The sequence below is a fragment of the Corapipo altera genome, unplaced genomic scaffold (genome assembly GCF_003945725.1).
Source record: "Corapipo altera isolate COAL_440 unplaced genomic scaffold, ASM394572v1 55, whole genome shotgun sequence".
Lineage (NCBI taxonomy): Eukaryota > Metazoa > Chordata > Aves > Passeriformes > Pipridae > Corapipo > Corapipo altera.
In genome coordinates, this window is record NW_020884882.1 from 15,526,539 (window position 1) to 15,548,452 (window position 21,914).

The window sequence follows — 21,914 nt, forward strand, 5'->3', positions numbered from 1 at the left end:
GTCTGGACAAGTTTGCATCTGAAATAGCTTTTGGTCTCCCAGTAAAGGGCAATTAATAAAGGTGGTAATGACAACAGCTGTTGGCCAGAAAGAATTGAAATTTAAACAACTCTTAAGGTCTTGAACCAAAATGGGGAAGAGAAGAATAAAATCTCAGTTATTCTTCCCAGCTCTTTCACTGGTTAATGGGGCCTGACATGTCCCACTCCCACTTGTAGTAAATTGTTGAGATGATATAAGAGTCAGAACATGTGTGTGCATGTACATGAGAGTTATCCATATGTATAGTGATCCATACAGATATATTTCTGTTGATTTGATATCTGCAGTTACTCTGTTAACACCTGCCCAACTGTTCAATCCCTGGCATTTGCCGAGCACTCACATTTCTCCCAAATTCTGGTTCTTGCTTCGGGTTAAATCACAGCCACACCAACTCCAAAGGCACAAATCAGGCCCAAACTTACTGAAATATTAAGCAATTAATCCATTCTGTGTCTGTGACTTGATTTCTTTGTCCAACAAACAAGGATTTGAATTTAAATAATTTAAGGTGTGAGCTGTTACAGTCTCTGCTAAAAAGGAACAAATCCTTTGTAAGTCAGCACTGCAGGCAGAGACCTTGGAGACTGGTCACAAGGACTTTTAATCTCCATGAAAGTTGTGTTTTCCATCACTGTTCATGTTATTCCAAAGGAAAAGAAGTCAGCATTTAGCCAATGCCTCTGGAAAAAGCTGTTCAAAATCTAAGTTGTTAGAAAAAGCAACTTACTTCAGTTTGCAGAAACAGAAGCTGTGAAATCCGAGACTGTTAATATTTTAAAGTGTTTTGGTGACATAATAGATCGTGAAAGTGAGGCTTGGATGGTTTGGGATATTACCAGAAATCCAGGAAATATTTATAACTGCCTTCAAACTTCACTGTGTTTTGTTGTTTTACAGGATGCATTAATCCAAATATAAACAAAAATGAGAGAAAGCTACAAAAAAAAACACGAAAAAAGAAATATTCCCTTTTGTCTCCATCTCCTCTCAGCCTCAGTGTCTTGTGCTTTCCTCTTCTCACTCAGATCTATTGTTATTTTTAGATCCTTTGAATTCTTGGCCAATACCTCCTATTTTTGGGTGTGAAAATACCTCTAATGCTGCAGGGAATTAGTTTGCTGTGAGAACCAGTCAATAATTCAGGGCCTCTGTGCTGTTTCTTTGGCTTGTAAAGTTGTTCCTTCGGTGTCACAGAGTTTAAAAGAAAGTTTGAGCCCTCAGTAAGTTCCTAAGGGGAAAATACAAACTGGCCTAAGAAGAAATTATAGAGTTGACTGTGCATTTCGTCTCACTGTTGGACTTGTGCTCCTAAATAAATTGGACAGTTAGAACATCTCTGACTTACGAATTATGCTTAGAAACAGGAATTACATCTTTTTAAAAATATTATTACTCTCAAAGAAGGATTTCACATTCTTTTTTTCTCTGCTGTAACCACTGTTCTCTGTTTTTCCCTAATGAAATACAATTATTCAGCCCTGTCCCAAGTATTAGCTGGAGGAGGTCCGATGGAAATTCCTTGACAAAGAAAATTCAACCCAACAAAACCAAAGGAGTTCTTGAAATCTCTGATGTTCAGCAAGAAGATGAAGGTTCTTATGAGTGTGTTGCAGGAAACAGCCGAGGAATAAACATTGCAAGAGGTCAATTATTTGTCTATGGTAAGCAGATTAATTTTATTTTTGTTCTTTTTAAAGAGTAGGGTGGGGTTCAGTTGGGTTTTGCAGATGAGATCTTACTAGCCCCTCACTAGAGGTGTAAAATGCAGGGCAGGTTAAGCTGATTAAAAACTGTTTTGAGTGACCTTCACTGAGATACAGCCTCAGCAAATAGAGATATTTTGCATTAAAACTCAGATTGGAAGTGTGGGCTGTGCCATGATGAAGTTGGAAAGGTTAATAAAAGGCAGGAAGGAATCCCTGGTACATTCACATGGAACATTAAAGGCAGAGATTCCCTCTCACAGCAGAATTTGTGCTACCCCAGATGCAGATCAGGGGAGAATTCAGGAATTTTATCCATGGCAGTGGAAGGTCATTTCACCTCCTATTGGAGATCAGCTCCATAAACAGATGAGGGTAAAGCAGAAGAAACCCAATCCATTCCTCCCTCTCCTTCCTGCTGGCTAAAAGTAGAGAACAATAGATCTGGGAAAGAGTTCTCCCTTCAAAAGTAGAGAATAATATTCCTGGCAGTCTGTTCCCCCTCCCCTTTTCACTTCCCACGTGCAATAATTTCCTGTGCTCACAGTCCCACGTGCTGCTCCCTCAGAGCCAAGGTGAATTATATGTTCTTTAGTCCCATTGTTAATACCCAGGGAAAGCAACATATTTTGACAGCAATAAGAGGAGAGATTTTTTTTTTTTTGCCTTTACCTCATAAATCTTTCAAAGGAAAAGGAAAAAAAAAATTAAACATAACAGAAGTAGGAAAAATCACAGAAAGAGAGACTGAGCCTACAATTAACATCCATTGAGAAGACTTTGGCAAGTATTTTTCTTTTTATTTTTTTTTTATAAAGTAAATCTCTTTTAATGAAGAGATGCAGCTTTGCTGATAAGCCACCAGCCTCCTGCAGCCATGGCTAATATCAAGATATATGCCAGGAATAGAACAGTCTGCTGCTTGTGTGAATATTTAATTATTTCTTGGCTTTTAAGGGGTTATTTTTGCTCTCATTGCACACCAATTTTTTCCCAACACCCATCAAGCAGTTCCATTAAAATGAAGTTCAGTGGATTACCTGGACGTGATTGAGAACAGCACAGGCAATTACAAAATTATGATCAGTTAATTCAATCTAAAACAATGTGCTTATTAAATGTGCTTTCTACATTAATTAATAGCTGCTCATTAGGAAATATATAAACAGGGCTCATGAAGCTTTTACACGAGATTTTTTTTTTTGTCCTTTTAGGAGTGTCCTGGTGTGTTATCTACATAATTGATTTCATTTCTCTGCTGGGGTGTTTTTCCTCCATAGGCAGCTTGTCTCCAAAAATTGAGTTCCTTTCCTGGACACTTTCTGCTGGTTCATATGTGATGCCTCCAGTCTGTGCTTTGGGCTCTGAGAGCAATAAAAAAGACAAGTAATTAAAATTATTGTTAGGCATGGCGAGCCCTGCCTTTATAGTACCTTATAAAACCTTCCAGTACCTAAAGGGGCAAAAAGAGAACTGGAGAGGGACTTGGGACAAGGGGTGGAGAGACAGGACAAGGAAAAATGGCTTCAAACTGCCAGAGGGCAGGGTTAGATGGGATATTGGGAAGGAATTCTGCCCTGGGAGGGTGGGAAGGCCCTGGCACAGGATCCCAGAGAAGCTGTGGCTGCCCCTGGATCCCTGGAATTGTCCAAGGCCAGGTTGGAGCAACCTGGTCCAGTGGAAAGTGTCCCTGCCCTTGGCAGGGGATGGGACTGGATGATCTTTAAGGTCCTTCCCACCCAATCCATTCTGGGATCCTCTTCCAGATACTTTCCCACTCTGGGAAGCAGCTCACTGGAAGTGCATTAACCTGGGCTTGGACATCTCAAGGTGCTTTGTGGGGTAGAGTCACGAGCTCCTCCCAGATCCAAGCTCCAGAGGGAAGCTGGTTCTGCTGCTCACAAGGGAGAATAATTCTCCTCCTAATATTAAACTATTCTGTGTAAGAACAACAAGTATGTCTGTTTATATTTATATATTTATATATTAATATTTATTTATTTATTTATTTATATAACCTAACCAGAAATGTTCCATGGCATGTTAAGACACCAGCCACTTGTGCCAGAGGCAGAGGGATGCACCTCCCTCCCCATGGCTTTGATCTACCCTAAATTTAGGTGGATATTAATTACTCTCCATGGCTCTCATATTCCCCTTTATCTCGACAACTCTTCTAAATGTCAGCCTGCCTCGAGATCATCCCTGCTCAGCTCAGTCCTGGGCTCTCAGGTGTTTACAGAGCTGGGATGTGATTCCTTTTATGCTGTAGTGGATTGATGTCAGTGTTCCTCGAGTGTCCAGGAGGGGTTTTTCTACTCTGAGTAGCCGTAATTCCTCTGTGTAGTATCTGTGGTGTAAATTATGACCTGAGAACTCAAGCTCTGAGCCCACTGTCTCAGGTGTGTGGGCAAGACAGGGAGGTAATTTTTACAATCTATGATTTTATTACCTACTGACCAAAGATTTTGATATATTCCTGGTGCAAATATTCAAGTGCATTTAGAGAAAGTTTGTTTTTCAGAAATTAGGAACCTCAAGAATATCTTGAATTTCAGACATCTAAAAGCACTGTTTCTGTAAATTTTGGTCATAAAAATGGGTAATATCTTAACTAAACTCCCTTCTCCCTGGTCACTTCACTTCTAACAGTTTCCCAAGCTTATCCCAAAATTTAATGCCAGGGAATTGTGCAGAATTCATTTGTAGCATAATGAGAATGTGTTGGACAGGTATTAATTAGCCTTGCTCAGTTCATTAATTAATGGCAACATACCTCAAGCAAAATCACTTTTCTCCTGCTTAAAATGATTTGCATATTCTTTTCAGCACCCCCTGAATGGGATAAAAAAATCCAAAATGCCTTTCTGTCTCTCTATGACAGTTTATATTGGGAATGTAAGGCAAAAGGAAAACCAAACCCTTCCTACAGTTGGTTAAAAAATGGCCAGCCCCTGGTGTCAGAGGTAAGGTTCCTCTTGTCTTCTTGGTTTTTTTCCTCATATTTTTGCCATTTTTTTCATGATTTAGTCACAAAATTCATTTCACAGTACATTAATTTAGTTTCAAAAAGTAGGTGAGGATTAATATATCAAAATAAATGTAATAGCACAAACTCTTTGTAACATAAAGCCTTGATTCTCAAAGTTCATCTTTGTGGCAAATGTATGATGTAGTTTAGATAGAAACAACAATTTCTTAGTGTAATTTATCTTACAGAGCATCTAATTGCTCCAAGATATGGCAGTAGGTTAAAAATATCAATTATAATTGCTGAAAGAAGGGCTGAAGAAACACTAAATACATTTGTAGACTTAATCTGTAAATTGGGGAACTGGGAGGATGCCAACGGACTGGAAGAGCTTTTCAGAGCTGGAATTGCAAAATGATCAGCATTAAATTGCACTTTTCTTCTGTTTCTGTTCTGAGTCTGTAGCTGGGTGGACCTTTGGTCCCCTGCAGTATGGCTGCTCCCATGCTGTGCTAATCCCCAAACTTAATTAATCAGTCAGCTCTGAAAATCAGTGAATATTGAGGGTAGTATTTTCTGGTGCCGGGTAGAGGGACAATAGACTAAAGAAAGCCATATAAAGTCATAATGAAAAGATGAATAAGTGCAAAATCTCTCTTCAAAGCAAACCAAGGACTAAGTGGAAAGGGAATTAGTGAAGTGGTGGGAGTGTGGAAGGAGAGGGGAAGTCAATTGGAGCTCAAAACGCTTCAGAAACAAGATCAGATCCTTAATTAGCCAGGTCTTTGAGAGCCCAGCTTCCAGGCACAATAATTCTATTTCTGTGGTGGCCAAGCTTTGGCACATCCATCCTCCAGCCCTCAGTTGTTGGCAACCTCCTGGAGACTGACTTTTGTGACAATTGCTGGGTTTGCACTTTGTGAGGCCAAGTTTTCCCTTCTTTATTAAACATCCATCCAGCATCTCTTGGGCACAGAATGGCAGGACTCATCTGTGATGCATTTTTACCTGGTTGGAAAAAACCAATATTGTGATTAATTTCTGTTTAGCAAGAACAGGTACAGAATAATTTCCAAAACATATGGGACAAATTAGCACCTGCTGGGTGGCAGAACCAGCACTCATTGGATTTAGCAGTAATTATTTGAAAAAGCTGGAGTGGGGTTCAACTTTCCATGGATTAGTCCTAAATGGACCCATCCTTCATCTGAGGAAAACAGCCAGGATTTCCTGGGTGACACTCTGCTCATTGTCACCCCTGCCTAGGCAAAATTCTCCAGTTTCTCTCTCTTTAAAGGGAGCAATATTTAGAATCTGTCACTCTTCAATTGCATTGCTTCAATAAAGGAGAATAAAATGTTCTATGGACACATTTTCAGGCAACATTTTCCCAGTACTTACAGTGTGCTGTAAATGCAATACTTCAGGCAACAAAATGCTGGATGTTATTGCTCAGTGGACAAAAATGGACAGTTTGGAGGTGAAAGGACAAGAGAGGTGTAATAAAATATTCAGTTTGTCACAGCACCTGCTTGTTGGAATCCTCACAGGAAGAATAACTCCAGATGCTTTGCACCTTGGGGCTGGTTCTGAGCATATTTTTCACTCTTTGTCAAACCTTTCTACCCCACCACCTCCCTGGTCATCCCAGCATTATTCCTGCTTGTGTACACGGGGTGCTTTATTCTTCCCTTTGAATGCACAGCTCAAAAGAGCCTGCAGAGAACAGTGGGGAATTTGGGATATGTGTGGAACACTAGTGTTGCTTCAGAGGGGGGTTTATATTCAAAGGATGTTTGTAAAAATAGAATGCATGGAGAGGATAACAAACAGCCTGGAGGTAAAACTAAGTGTGCAGAAGATATCTGGAGTGAGAGGCTCAAAAAAAACCATTATCAGTGGCTAAGTAATGTAATGTTGTTAATTAGTTTGCCACACAGCAGCCACGCAGCCCCAGGCTGTGCTCTCATCCCATTTCCAAGCTAAACAAGGTTGGGCCGGGTCACCTCGTGGCTGGGAGGCCTCCAAGAAAAAGCTGGAGTGTTGGAAAATAGAGCTCCAGGGCTCAACATGTGGCATTTCCCACTCTGCAGGAGGCAGAGGAGTTCCCCCAGCAGGTTGTGGAACTGCCATGTCTGGGGCAGCTCAGCGAGCTGGGGGGTGAATAGATGAGAGCAGCACTGGGGAGAAGGACTTGGGGGTGTTGGTGGGTGAGAGGCTGGAGGTGACCCAGCCCAGAACCCTCACCCTGTGCCCTGGGCTGATCCCCCAGTGTGGGCAGGGGGAGATTCTACCCCTCTGCCCCTTCAGGCAAGACCTCCCTGCAGAGCTGCTCCAGCCCTGGGGAACAGCACAGGAAGGACATGGAGCTGCTGGAGAGAGTCCAGAGGAGGCACCAAGAGGATCCCAGGGCTGGAGCAGCTCTGCTGGGAGGAAAGGCTGGGAGAGCTGGGATTGTTCAGCCTGGAGAAGAGCAGCTTTGGGGTGACCTGATTGTGGCCTTGCAGGACCTGAAAGGGCTACAAGGAACATGGGGAGAGACTGTTTACAAGGGATGGAGGGACAGGACAAGGGGAATGGCTTCACACTGACAGAGAGCAGGGGTAGCTGGGATGTTGGGAAGAAATTGTTCCCTGTGAGGGTGGGGAGGCCCTGGCACAGGTTGCCCAGAGAAGCTGTGGCTGCCCCATCCCTGGAAGTGTCCAAGTACAGGTTGGAGCAACCTGGTCTGGTGGAAGGGGGTGGAACTGGGCAATCTTTAAGGTCCCTTCCGACCCCAAACCATTCTGGGATTCTATGACATAAGTTTAGCAGTTCACAAATACATTTGAGATGCTTGGAGCTGCCCATCAGAGACTGCACTGTGTACTCTAAAAATGTACTCAGTACTTCTCCACTCCTGCTTCCAAGGCAGGAGAGCCAGACTGAAGGAGCAGCATAATCATACCAGTAATATCTGTTGTTCAGACTTGCAGTTGGTGATGGAATTTATACTCCCTGTGGGTTTTTTCCAAAGTCATCTGTTTTGGGGAATGTTGGTTTTTTTTTCTTTTTCTCAGTGCTACACTTTGCAGCAGAACTATTATTGTCCCCAGAGGGTAGTAATTGTAAAATCACAAAATATTTAGCTTTAAGTTATGATTGCAGCATGAAACAGGCTTTCTTCTGTTTTCCAAAGTAGAGCAAATAAAACTTCTTTTAATACAGCAAACTCCAAGCTCTGCTCCAAATTTACCTACTGTGCAGTTGTCTCTATTTCAGCAGAATTGCACCGAGGAAAGTTGGTGTGCTTAGAAATTCAAGCTTTGAGGAGAAAGCTCTCCCTGTGCCCTGAGGGGCTTCCTGTGGGTTTCTAATTGGAATTTAAGTGTTGGCTTCCAGTAGAGCTTTTCCAGTGGCTCATTCTTCCGTGACTCCTCGGTCTGGAGACATTTGAAATGTCCCCATTACTGGAGCACCTCTGTCTCCTGTGGAGCTTTTTTGATCGTCTCTGATCATCATTATCAGATTCATCTAGTGGGTGAGGGGGGTGGTGATGCTTCACCCTCAGACAGGGATGGAGTGTTGAGAGCCCTGTAGAAGGTACTCCCAGTGAGGAACAGCTGTGCCTGCCCTGAGGTAGCTCCTTCTGTGTCATCTTCATGGTGAAGCACTACCCTGGATTCACAGCTCAGCAGTGCAGGGAAAACACGTGGACAGCTGGAACATCTGGGCAAACCTGCCCAAAGCAATTACTGCAACGTGTGCCTGGATTTCTTGAAGAGTTTGAAGAGCTGAGAGGGCTCAAAACACACCCACCATCACACAGCAAGGTGTAAATCATATTTCTGGCATATTCATCCACGTTGCTTCCAAGAAAACAACATTCCTGCTTCCGAATTGCCATCAGGTGCATTACTGTGATAATAAAAAAAGCTTTGGTTTGTACACTCAGTGTTTGCCTTGTTTTTTCTTTTGTCAGGAGAGAATCCAAATAGAAAATGGGACTCTTATCATCCCTGTGCTGAATATGTCAGACTCTGGCCTCTATCAGTGCGTGGCAGAAAACAAGCACGATACGATTTATGCCAGCGCTGAGCTGAGGGTGATGGGTGAGTAAATGTCACTAAAATGAGTCTAAAGGACACTGTGAAAAAAAATCTGAATTTAAGAATAGATGAAACTCCACCTGGCAGCTCAAGCCTGTTGATATTTCTTTGCTGTTTGCTCTTCAGCCACGTGCAAACGTGGGGTTTTTTTAGTTTCATTTCACGACCCTTTTGGGGGAAGAATCTAATCCATGTGTGGTCTTTTTTTATCACATGCACACGAGTTTAATGAATGCTGTTTCTGGCTTATTTTGAGTTATTAATAGTTATTCTGCAGGTTTAAAAGTCATTTTAGGAAGTGGAATAAGTAGTTTTAGCTATAAACAAAGAGCATATGGCAAATATGTACATAAAGAAATAACATGTAACAAGGAATCTCATTAATGTTTGCCAGAGATGCACATGAAATGGAATTTGTTCTTATAAAAATATTCTGATCTAGATATCCAAATATAAAGTTTACTCAACAGCCGAATATTGTGAAACCAGTAAAATACAGACTTTAAGAGCACCAACTGTTGCACAGGTCTTGTGTTTTCTCCTTCTCCAAGAGTGAATTTTCACAGAAACTACTGGGAAAATAAACATATTTTCAGGAAGCAGTGGATGTTTGTGAAAAGAAAGCCACAGTAAAGCTGTGTTTGTAATGGAATATTCTCTGCAGATGAATAAAGGTGTCTGGATCAGGAGTGTGATGTTTACCCTGCTCAGGAACCTCGTTCTTCGTCACAGACCTGTTCTCCCAGTCTCCAGATAACCCTCAGGAAAGATTGTCAACCAGTTTCTAGTTTAGAAACAGCATTAATAAAGCCACTAAATAAGACACAATGAATTTAATTCTTTGTTACTTAAATACATTTTCCATGGTAGATTTGTATGTATTTTGCAGGAACCTCAAAAGCAAAGGAATTATTGACTTCACCTGCTGTGTAATTCAAAGGGAAGAATTCAGCAAGTTCATTTAGTGCCTCATCAGCTGAATATTGTTCTGCCCTTCTTTCTTCTTCTTTCTCCATTTTCAGCTGCAGCCCCCGATTTTTCCAAAAATCCCGTGAAAAAAATGTCTGTCGTTCAAGTTGGAGGTGAAGTTACAATCAGTTGTAAACCCAGAGCTTCTCCCAGAGCTGTGGTCACCTGGAGAAAGGGCTCAGAGGTTCTGCACCAGAACAAAAGGTACCGTCACAAACCAGCGCCGGGTTTGCTTTAATAACATCATTTAAACTTCACTGAAGCACAGCTGGCCGGGTATTGCTTTTGACAGCTCGTTGACAGCAAACTTTGATGCCAGAGGCCTGTTTGTCTTTAGCAGTGGCCACGGGGTTGTGTGGCTGGAAAGCTGGGGAGAACAAAGGCCGAGCGGAGCCGCGTGTGGAATCGCGCGATCCGATCCGCACGTTCCTGTTTGGCAGCACATCAACACTGCCAGGCCAGCAGGGCTGGGGGTGCCCACACACAGAGCTGGGGAGGGGTGTTGCCTAAAGGAGCTGAGGAAAAAAAAATTCCAAAGAAATTTAATTGAGGATGAGATAAGAGAAGGGTTTAATTTGTGCCTAGGCATGAAATACAAGATGCACATACCGGCCGTGTACAGGTGTTACAATTTATACGAGTGTCTGCCCAATCCCAAGTGTTTCCACCCCCTAGCTTTTGCCCTGGTCCACCCCTGGCCCACCCCCTGGGAATTGGATCTGGGGTGCTTTTCAGGACCACCTCTTCATCATCTTCATCTTCTTCAGAGCATAAAGGGTACACGGTCACCCAGTTCTTGACTGTACTCTTGCAGTTCAGGCCAGGATTAGATGTCCTCAAACATAAGAGGCCTTGCCTTGACAAAAGAGTGAACATTTTCTACTGGAATTCAGGGGTAGGATTGATATGGGGAACACAGAATGGGGTGATGGGGTAGGGGAATGTACAAACTACTGTGCTAAAGGGTGAGGGATATAATACAGCTACTTCTAAAATCTACTTCTACTATAATTACTTATAAAGCTTATAAAAGTTAGAAAAATCAAAAAAACTTAAAGGGTCTTAAGGCATCAGGGGGAGACATCAGTGGAGGCTTCAGGGAAGCAGAATATACCCCCAGGCTGTGGCAGAATTGCTCTGCTGTACAGGTTGTACAATAACCCACAGCGAAATCGGCCGCTGTGCTCTGTCACTCCCGTTTAGGCTGGGCTTAGCCACTGGCCCAGCACACTGGTACACTCCTCACCAACTGGTTTGGGGTCACCTGGTCTTCAGTGATGACTAACTGCTTATTTCTGAGTTGCCAGTACCATCTACATCATCATATTTCAAGGAGTGTTTGGACAATGCTTTCAGGCACATGGAGTTGTCCTGTGCAGGGCCGGGAGTTGGACTCAATGATCCCTGTGGGTCCCTCCCAGCTCAGGATATTCCCTGGTTCTATGATTACAAACAATGTCAAATAAATGGTAAAATATGAAAATGAGAGTGGGTTACTGACAGAAGTTGTGAATGTTACACACAACACACAGCCCTGAGGATATTTCCACATACAAATGAAGGCAGATGGATGAAATGGGTGTCTCAGAACTGCTGAGAATGGCTGAGGAGCCTTCTCAGCATCTCCTTCAGATCACCAATATGAAAGCAAAGCTCTGTCACATCCTGTTGTCAGGCTTTGAAAACCCCAGTCAGTAATTCAGAAAGCTCTGGGAGCTGAACATCACATTTTACACACAGGACCAGTTGCTCAAGGAGGTCACTCTGGGTCACATAAGACTTTAAATTATCATAATTCACTAAAAGATTATCCAAAGCTGTGACACAAAGAAATCTTACTTATAGTATGCTGCAGTAATGTACAATGCAGACAGAAGTAAATCAGAGGAGTAGTTATGAAAGTGCAAATCTGAGAAGAATTTTACTTTGGTACTGGCAATGAAAAATTTGGGTGATCAATCCATGCCAAGGGCATGGAAAACTTCCCAGTGCTTTTTCTCCTTTCAGAAGTGGCAACTTTATTTTCATTTTAACTACTCATGATGAAAAATATTTTTGTAAGTAGTGTTTAGTCTAATCTTTATTTGTATTTTGACTGTATGGTCTATTCAACAGGTTGAACTAAGCCTAGATCTTCAGGTTCCAGTACTCTGATATTCCCCATCTGATTTACTTATAAAAAAATATTTACACATTACTCACAGTATTTACTTGTGCTTCTGTATTAATTTCCTAACAATAATTCTAAGCACACTGTAATTTCTGAACATCCCAGAATACTCATGTGGCTCTGCAGGAGTAAACAACAGGAGCAGGATTTACAAAGGGAGACAGTGTTTAAGCTCTCTGTGTGCAAAACATTATTACCCGGGTGGCCACTGGTGCAAAGTGGAATTTATGAGGCTTTTTTTGATTATTAAATGACAAAATAGCTAATGCTGTGGTTTAAAAGGAGGAGAAATAAATCATCTCTCCACTGTTATTCTAGAAATCTGTGACAGAAACCACAATGAAATAAGGAGTGGTGTGGCTGTAAATACATGGCTAATTAAAGTGCTCCATTTAAGTTGGTCTTTGGTGATAAAAAAGAGAAGGAACCTGCCCTGCCTTTCTCCATATATGTGATTAAACCCTGTCATGTCACATACAGATTAACTATTTTAACTGAAGCTCAGCTTATTTCTGCTCCCATTTTATTGTCCAGCAATTATCATCTTTCTGGACTGCTTTAGTAACCTTTTTTAAATATTTGGTTGGGTTATAGATGCTAAAAAAGGGAATACCAATCCCTCCCAGCTCTGGCAGCCAAACTGAGATGGACACACTGCTAAATGAGTCAGATCACAGAACTTCTTTGGAATCATTTAGACAGATTCAATCTTTTGTTACAGAACTAGTGCAACTCAACCTATTCCACCCAGAGGGGGAAGAACATTCTTTCTTTTTCACCTTCTCCCTTTCATTTATGATAACATTTTATTCCTGATAGTCCTGAATATGTGGTGACTGCTCTCCCTGATCAACTGAGCTCTTGATATGACAAGAGAACCCTGCTTTGTAATAAATTTAGTTGGTAAGTGTGTAAAGAGAAGAGTGCTAAATAGGAAACTCTAAAATAGATTACCCACATTAACAAAAGCACCATTAAATACTGTTTTCATTGGATTTCTTCAGAGGTGTGGTTTTTTTTTTTTTTTAATGAGTCATTTTTAAGCTTATGAAGCTGCTTAAAATTTCTTGAAGTGCAATTTTCTGCATCTCTTGCCAGATCCAGCAGAGAAGGTCCTCAGCCCTCAATCCCCTTTTTGGGGCACTGGGAGTTTCCTCCAGCCCCATTTGTCTCTCGCATCTTCTCTGCAGCTCAAACACATCATTGCCCAGATTTTCAACAGCTTGTTTGCTCTGCTTACTGTAAAATACTTTATTGCATTTGCAGCATGCAAGTCCTTCAGAAAAGGCCAAAATAAATAATTTTTTATATTAGATAGTGAAACAAAGCCTGAATATACCAGTACCAGATCTGTTTAGTGTTCCCAACCCTCTCCATTGAGTATTCTTCCAAATTTTTAGAAATAGCTTCATTTCACCCTTACTGATATGGTTTAATCTCTGAGTATGGGATTTATCTCTGGTCCATGCTGCTGGCCACCTCAGAGAGGGAATTCAAGGTTATCAGCTGCAGGGATCAGAAAGAAATGCCCCAGTTGGCTAATCCTGGCTGGTTTTACCTGCTCCTTCTCCACGTGACCCCCAATCAGCTCATCTGGCTCATCTACCAGGACAGTTTCGGATGCTCTTTTGGGCAATTAACCTCCTCCTTTGGATCAGAGTCTTGAGCAATGGGGTTTTGTGAGCGAATGGACAACTATTTGTTTGCCCTTTGCAGAATAAATGACTTCTCCTGGCCTGTGCTGTGGGTTTGAGCTCGGTGCAGAAATGAAACACAACAAAGAACGAGCTTTGTGCTCCCAACTCCCTCCCCGAGGAGTCTGACACACACAGCAGCTATTTTCATGTGTGTCATATTCTCACTGTGTGCAAAGGGAGTTTTTTTTCATCTCTCTTCTCACTTCTATCATCTGGTGTCCACTGAGGGAAGGAAAGACTAGAAGGGAACAATTCATATACTAAATAAAACAAATTTTCCAGTCTAGACGTTGTTCTCATCCCGAACGCCCGCCTTGGCGCCTTCAGTGAATTCAGGATCAGGAGCCTCATGGAAAAGTTATCTTACCAAAACCTCTTTTTGATTGAAGCATTTCGATAAATGGGAATTGGACTCGGTTTTGCTTTGCCAGGGAGAGGTGCTATTCCCTCAGCACGGGCTGGGGCTCCCCCAGCTCTGCAGTGAATGCACATAAACATATGTGATTCACTTCACTTGGAATTCAAATGAGGGCAGCTGAGGGAAAACTGAGAAATGAGGTGGGCTGGAGCAATGCATTAGTCATATACAGCACTTTCCATGCATTAATGGCCAGTAATAAGCAAATATTCATAATTTAAATTGGTTTTTTTGGGGGGGACCGGGCAAGAGGGATGTTTAGGGAATCAATAAGATCTGCTCAATTCTTGTTGACTCCAAGATTTGCTTGTAGGACACGGTTCAGTCCCATCTCTGTGAGGGGTGGTTGTGGATTCTCTGCCATAAATAAAGCTACTCGAGGTGGGGAATTCTCTTTGCTGTGGCACACTTCGGTTTGGTGCTTTACACTCAAGTTGCTGCCATCACTCAAAGGCAGCAGGGCAGAATGATTGAGCACCACCATGAAAAGCTGTCTTTCAACAACCCTCTGCAAAATATTGAATTCTGCAACCAATCTTCTGCAGAGAGAGCAGATGGTGGGACTGGGTGGGGGAATTATCTGGTGATTGCTGAGTCTTTGAGCTGCCCCTTGGAGCCTCAGGCTCAGAGGGGGTTCTCCTGCTCCCGGGGAGACACAAGGACACAGCAGGTTTTATTACTTGAAGGGCTGGGTCTGTTCACAGCCCTGTGATCTACCTGGGCAGGACCTTTCTCCTGCCACCTTCTGAGCTCTCTTGGCTCCTGCCTCCCTTCCTCTGTTCCACTGTCCACAGGCAGATTCTAAAACCAGGAGAGTTCTAACACCTTTCAACCTTTTTTGTTATTTTGGGGAAAAATTGCCTTGTTTCTGTGGGTGGAATTAGACAAATAGGGAGTGAAAAAAATAAAGGTAATTTAAACTGGAAAAGAGGAGACTGAGGGGGGATTTCATTGGGATCTCAAGCTTCCTCAGGAGGGGCAGCTCCGATCTCTGCTCCATGTGAGCAGGGACAGGACCTGAAGTTGTGCCAGTGCAGGGACAGGTTGGATCTCAGCAAAAGGTTCTTCCCCCAGAGGGTGGTTGGCACTGACCAGGCTCCCCAGGGCAGTGGGCACAGCACCAAGGCTGCCAGAGCTCCAGGAGGGTTTGGACAATGCTCTGAGGGACAGGGTGGGATTGTTGGGGTGTCTGTGCAGGGCCAGGGGTTGGACTTGGATGGTCCTTGTGGGTCCCTTCCAGCTCAGAATATTCCATTGATTCTATAATTATTGGTAAATAGGCAAAGTCCTCAATCCACTGATCAAATACAACATATAAAATATATTGTCTGTGAAACAGCATTTCAGCTGGAGCCAATTTGAGCAGAAATGTGTCAGGGCAGTCCAGCAAACTCCAGTGAAACATTTCAATTACCAGAATGTCAGTTCTGTTGGTTCAGCTTCCACAATATCCCTTATCTTTCAAAATAAATAAAAAAAACACCTCTGCTTGGGGAGGAATCGAGACAAAATGGATGGAAAATTCCAAAATTCGCACTAGTCTGCTAACAAAGGAGGAGATTGATGTCACTTAACTTCTCTTTAGCTGAAGTCAATATGCAGCCTAAGGGAGTTATTTACTTTTCCTTGGCAGGTGCCTCCATCTCAAATGAGACACCGAAGTTTTAGCTGAGCAAAGCTGGGGGAATGAAACTTATCCACAATGTCTGAAAAAACCCTCTGCCTGTATTGAAGGCAAACTGATGAACAGCACAGGCAAAGAGAAGCTTTACTTGTCAGGCTGTTTAGTGCCACAAACCAAAACATTTGGCCACCAAAACTAAATAAAATTCTGTGCTTTGTGCATAGAAAATACTCTGTATATTTGTGTGCTGGAAGCAGATTTTATATAAAATATATTTTTCTTATGCTATTCCAGCACTTATCATTTTATTCCCAGCTTTCTAGGTGAATAGCAAAGGGATATTAATTTGACTATTATTTTATTTTTTAGGTCTGGTTTTTGAAGCCTGGATTAAGTGTATCTCTGTTTTTATCCTTCTTGCTTTCCTACCACGAGCAGCTTTGCATAGCTTTGAGGAGCTGCCTTAACCCTTCTGTCTTATCAGTGTCTGTGTGCTTGTAAAGAGTTTCATTTCCTATTTTAGTATTTAAATAGAGCACTTGAAGTGTGGGCACCAGCAATCACAGCAATTCCAGCTCTCAGACACCACTGCTGCAAGTCAACAGGAATGCAAATTAAGCTTATCTCTTGATGAAACTCTGCTTTTGCTTAGGGAACCAATGGAATTGATTCCACATTTGCTAAATTTGATTAATCACTTCAGCTCCTTTCCTTACTGACAAATAGATGGACAGAAATCAAAAGCACAGATTTGCCTGCCTGCTCTCAGGGCTTGCTCTGAACTTCCATGTTGAGATGTTAAAGCTCCTACAAAACCTGAGCTTGCTGTTTAGAGTTGTTTTTCATCTACAGCATGTTTGGTTCTAACCAGACAAACCCCACCATTACACCCTTCCTGAGGGAATTCCTGAGAAGGAATATTTTGTGTTCTAGCTAAAAATATCCCCTGCTCAGATTACAGTGGTCTCAATTTCAGAAAAAGACCAGTGCAAAAGACCAGTGAGGCAGCTCTAATGTATTTATTGAGTATTTATTTGCTCTCAGCAGTGGTGTTTTTCTGGTTTGGGCATTTGTAGGCATCTGCCTGTGCTTCCTTTGGAATAATGTCACTGAATCTACAGGAGGAACATCCCTCACAGGAATATTTGGTGATCCAGCAAAACTAGTGAGATTGGCATAAGAAAAGTTCTACAACCAAAGAGTTGGTAGAAAACACCTCAGACTGGCCTGAAATACCTTCAGTCTTCCCTTCTTTTCCACATTTCCAGTTATTTCTGTCTTCTCCCCCACGCTGGGGGTGAAGGCAGAGGAATGGAAAACGTGAGAGAAACGTGAGGAGGGAGACATGAGGAGAAGGAAGAATGAGCGCAGCCGAGGGGAAGAAAAAGACAATATTTTATTTTTCCTCTTTTATCTTGTTTCCCTTTGTTTTCCCCCTCTTTTTATTCTCTTTGCATTTGAAGTGAACCCACTGCAGAGACACAAGAAGGTAGGAGGGGACCCCCAATTGTACCTGACCCCCCAAAACACTGGCAGGCAGCAGGCAGAGGGTGTCAGTGCTGTGGAAGGCAAGAGAAAAGGGCTTTGCCTTTCTCTTCTCACTCCTTAGAGAGTTTCACAATGGAACAAGCCAATAAACCTAATTTCTTTGTTTATTGCTGACTACTCAGAGCAAGTTTAGCACATGAGAGAGTGTGAGCATGGGGGCAGCAGACTAACCATATGTTCTACGTGTGAGAAAGAACAAAACCCTGCCCAAGACTGGATTTGTTACAGCTCCCCTCTGCCTGCCACCTCTCTAATACAATTCTAAATTGTTCCCACTAATCCTGGGAACCTTGCTAAGGTGAGCCTTTCCAGGGGCTGTCCTGCATGCCAAGGGGTCCCAGGCAATCTGTCACTCTTCCATGTCACGTGGAGCTGCAATAACCCAACCCCAGTGAGTGGCAGTGCTGTGCCCTCTCTCCCTTCGAGCTCCTGTCCTGTCCCTGCCTCGTGCACATGTTCTGATTGATGTTCAGGACTTCATCCAAAGCCAGATAATCTCCTTGGAGTTTTTCCATTGACTTCAGCGGGCTGGGAATCAAGGTTCCTAATTAGGAACTTGCACAAAAAAATAATGAGAGAATGCAACCTTCTGTGCTTCTCTTCCAGTCCAAGTTGTCCTGCCATGCACATCATTACTGCTGAACTCTTCTGGGGCATGTTGCTGTAGCATACAAAAATACCAGGGTTGGATGGAAAACGTGCTGCAAAGGCACCAAAGAAAAGATTTTGATGCCAAAATTTTCAAACAAAACATAATTTAGAAGTAACAGATCAGGGTATGTTGAGTGATATACGATTTATGAGATATAAAGTGAGATATTGATTCATGTAGAATCAATATCCTGAGTTGGAAGGGACCCACAAGGATCATCAGAGTCCAACTCCTGGCCCTGCACAGGACAAACATGGATTGGGAATGATGAACAAAGAGTCTTCCAGGGAGGAGTTTCTGGGATCGTTTGGAGTGTGAAGTGACAGCCCAGAAACAGCACCTGGAACAAGTGGCTGATGTTGGGCCAACATGAAGCCGAGCACCAGCCACAAAGCCATGAAGTTTGAAGGAGGATACCAACAGCTCTGCTTTAGCCATGGGGTTTTATCACAAAGAAATAACTTTTCTGTGAGAACTAAAACTCTTTTCAGACTTTCACCGAAAGGGAAATTTGAGAAAGGAGAGGAAAAGCTTAAGAGACACACATAAGTGACAGAATGTGACTCACACATTAAGAAGGCAAAAAATTTCTGTGCTATTTTGAGCAAGGATATGGGTCCAAGTGCCTATAATTGTGTCTCCAATCAGGTATAAATTCACTAGCCCAGGGAGGGTTTTCTGCAAGCCAGGGAAGGTGTCCCTGGAAGGGAGTGGAACAAGATGAGCTTTAAGGTCCTTTCCAACCCAACCCATCGTGGGATTTTCTGATTCTGTTTTGTAGGTGAGTTTCCAGGATTTCTGAAATCAGGGCAGTACCACACTGGTGTCAGCTCCTGGTTTGTACAGAATCCTTTCAACATCACTGCAGGTTTTGTTGTGCTTTTCCTTTTGAAACAGGTTCTGACAAGCAGATAGGGAAGAAGCTTCCTGTAACTGAATTAAACTCCCTTGCAGAGGGTAATTCAGAGCCTTATGTACTGTTTAAATTCCACTTAAGTCTCATATTAAGGGCTTAGTTTTACATCTGGAGCGAATTTGGCTGTATGAGTGGCTGTGTCTGAACTCCTAATGGTGTCTGGATCATCAAAATGAAGATTAATGGTGGATTAGAACAGTGGTAGTTTGGCCAGACCATCCTGTGCTGAAAGAACTTCTGTCTGATGTAGTGGAGTTGCAAAGATTTCATAAAACCAGCAGAACTTGTTGGAAGACAGAAATTTGGCAACCAATTTATTTGGCAATTTAGTTCATTTTCTATTTTTCTTTCCCACTCACATAGAGGTGCTGTTGCCCAGTATTCCCTGGCTGCAAGTTCTGAGATGTGTTACTACAGTAGATTTAGGCACATCTCTAAAGATATGGTATTTTTGTCACTTTTTTTTCTTTGGTCATCACATAAAAACCTCTGCCTCACTTTTAATCCTTGAGTATGTTAAAGACAGGGCAAAACAGCATTTGTTGGTTTGTGTTAAAGGCAGTTGCAGCTCCTAAAAATACTGGATTTTCTCTGGAAGCCTTGCGAGGGAGTGTAGCTCAGTTCAGATGTCTGAATGTATTTACATAAATAAATATTTGTGGTCCCAAATTGCAGAGATTTGATGCAAAACTAATTCTGTTTTCAGGAAGAGAGGGAAATTTCAAGAAATAGGAAGGAACAGAGTTATAGCATCACCTTCTATAAATTCTAATAGTACTCTTTTCTAAAATATTTTAATAAGACTATTCAGCAAGACTGTGTAGTGTTGTTTTGATCCAAATAGTTAAAAGATTATAATGGCATTTATTTTATTTCCAGTTAATTGTCAGTCAACCCTGAAGCTCATTTATATCAGCATGCAGATAAGGAAAATCTTTTAAGCATAGTTTATTAAATGGCAATACTATTAGCATACAAATTACCCTCAGAATAGAATAAACAGGTACAAAGATCATTAACATATGATACAGACAGTCAGATCTCAGATGGGACTCAGTGGGACCTTTTCAAAAATACCAGGGCTGTCATCAGCAGGGACAAGTCATTCACTCAGTCAAACTTTACTCACATTTCCATCTGCATAAATCACTGTAATTCTGAGCCTCTTGGGAGCTGGGCTCTTTCTGCCCCTCACTCTCTTTCTTCCCTTTGTAGTTTTTAATTCAGCCTCTCTCCTGCCTCTCAATCTTTGTAAAATGAGACAAGTCAGATATTGTCTCAGTGTCTGCTAGCGCGTCTGCCGAAATTTATAAACAATATATCTTTGCCCAGCCCGGGAAGCAGGAGTGGGTTTGCTCTCGAGCAGCAAAGAGGGGCTGAGGAGACACGGCTTCAAATAGGATTTCGCAGATAATAAAAATTACTTTGCCTCTGATTTCATCAGATCCAGATTCCTCCCTTTTATCTGCTCAGTGCCACGAATGGCTGCACCAGGAGGTGTCAGATGGTAGAGGCAGACAGGAGACCAGGAGAGAGGATCTTCACAGGAAGTATCAGGGTTTTCCTTTATTTGGGAAAGAATTTTGCCCTTGGGGAGATCAGTGCCCTCCTGGCAGTGCTGGAATCTGGGGCTCCATTCACCCCCAGTTTTACACCAACTCACCTCAACCAGTTTGGGTGGGGATTTCAAAGGCATTTTCTGGACTGGATCCATGCATTTCACATCCAGGAATTAACACCCCACCCCTCCCAAAACCAGCTTGGCTGAACAATCCAGCAGTGCACAAACCTACCCCTGCTGCACTTTCAAATCTAATAACCTGCCACCTCTTTCTTTCCTCCCTCAGATTTTATTGTTCTACCAGCCTTGTTAAACACATATTATTCTTTCATGCTCTTAAGATCAAAGCAAATAGCCATCAACAATCTTTTGTTCACGTGAGACAACACATGGGGAGCTGGTTTGTTTGGCCTGGTTAATTAAAAGCTGTACCTATCATCCCTGCTTGATTTCTCAAGTTCTTTGCTTAAAAACTATGTGTGACAATTTTAATGAGCTCTCACTTCATCCCAGCCTCGTGTCTTCTGCACAAACTTTGCAAACTCCTCTTTTTGAACATCACACAGAGTTTTGACTCCAGCAGGTCCTGGCTGGGCTGTTTGTTTTCCCTTCCTGCACATGATGTTCATCCATTCTGCTGGTGGAGTCACTCAGAGGGGACTTTCAATACTTGTGTGTAATGGTTTTAAACTAAAAGAGGGTGATTTAGAATAAATATAAGGAAGAAGATATAAGGAAGAAGTTTTTTACAATGACAATGGTAAAATACTGGCACAGGTTGCCCAGAGAAGCTGTGGCTGCCCCTGGATCCCTGGAATTGTCCAAGGCCAGGTTGGAGCAGCCTGGGCTAGTGGAATGTGTCCCTGCTCATGGTAGGGGGTGAGACTGGATAATCTTTAAAGTCCCTTCCAACCCAAACCATCTTGGGAGTCTACACAGAATGATATTTCTGGATATTCCTAATTTGTCCTTGTGGGCAGAAACTTTTTATGAATTTACAGAAGTGGATTTTTCTCTCTTCTTTTCCTCTCACAGCTCTGTTTAGTGGAGCTGTTTCCCCAGAGGCAGCCCCTGTGTGACTCAGGCAGGAGCACAAGGCACCAGCACAACTCTGATAAGAATTTAAGCACTTTGTAAGTCAGAGATGCCAGCCTAGACTCAGGCTTATGCTTAAGCAATGCCTTGCTGCATCAGGGCTTTATGAACAGCTGTGTCCTGAGTTCTTCCTTCTCCTCCTTTCACAGGGATGCATTCATTAGATCTGCTTTTCGTCCCTCCACAGGCACTTATTTATTTATAGAGAGAAGTCCAGTTTTCCTGGCAGACAAAATACTCTCCTTGGATTGTATTGGACAAGTTCAACTTTTCTGTCGTGGAATTACCTTGCCTTCTGATGCAGCTGCGAAGAATTATTATCTATAGCCTTCACACAGCCTAAAATGTTGTGAAAAGTGCTGGTTTTCAGCAAGCCTTTCAGCAGGTGAGACAGCATTTCACAGCTTCTTTTTAAGCCATTTGTTAGAGCTTGATCCAAAGCCCATTAAAGGAAGTA

The 21,914-nt window shown here is 42.4% G+C and overlaps 1 protein-coding gene across 3 annotated transcripts in view; it reads left to right on the plus strand.

Moving 5' to 3' along the window:
* The window catches only part of CNTN6 (contactin 6), a 133,216-nt gene that overhangs the window by 89,235 nt on the left and 22,067 nt on the right, over positions 1 to 21,914 (plus strand). For all 3 annotated transcript variants that reach the window (XM_027640734.1, XM_027640735.1, XM_027640736.1), the window contains 4 exons: positions 1,522 to 1,706; positions 4,578 to 4,714; positions 8,681 to 8,810; positions 9,830 to 9,980. In XM_027640734.1, the coding sequence (XP_027496535.1) occupies positions 1,522 to 1,706; positions 4,578 to 4,714; positions 8,681 to 8,810; positions 9,830 to 9,980 (603 nt within the window). The remainder of the gene's footprint in view (positions 1 to 1,521; positions 1,707 to 4,577; positions 4,715 to 8,680; positions 8,811 to 9,829; positions 9,981 to 21,914) is intronic.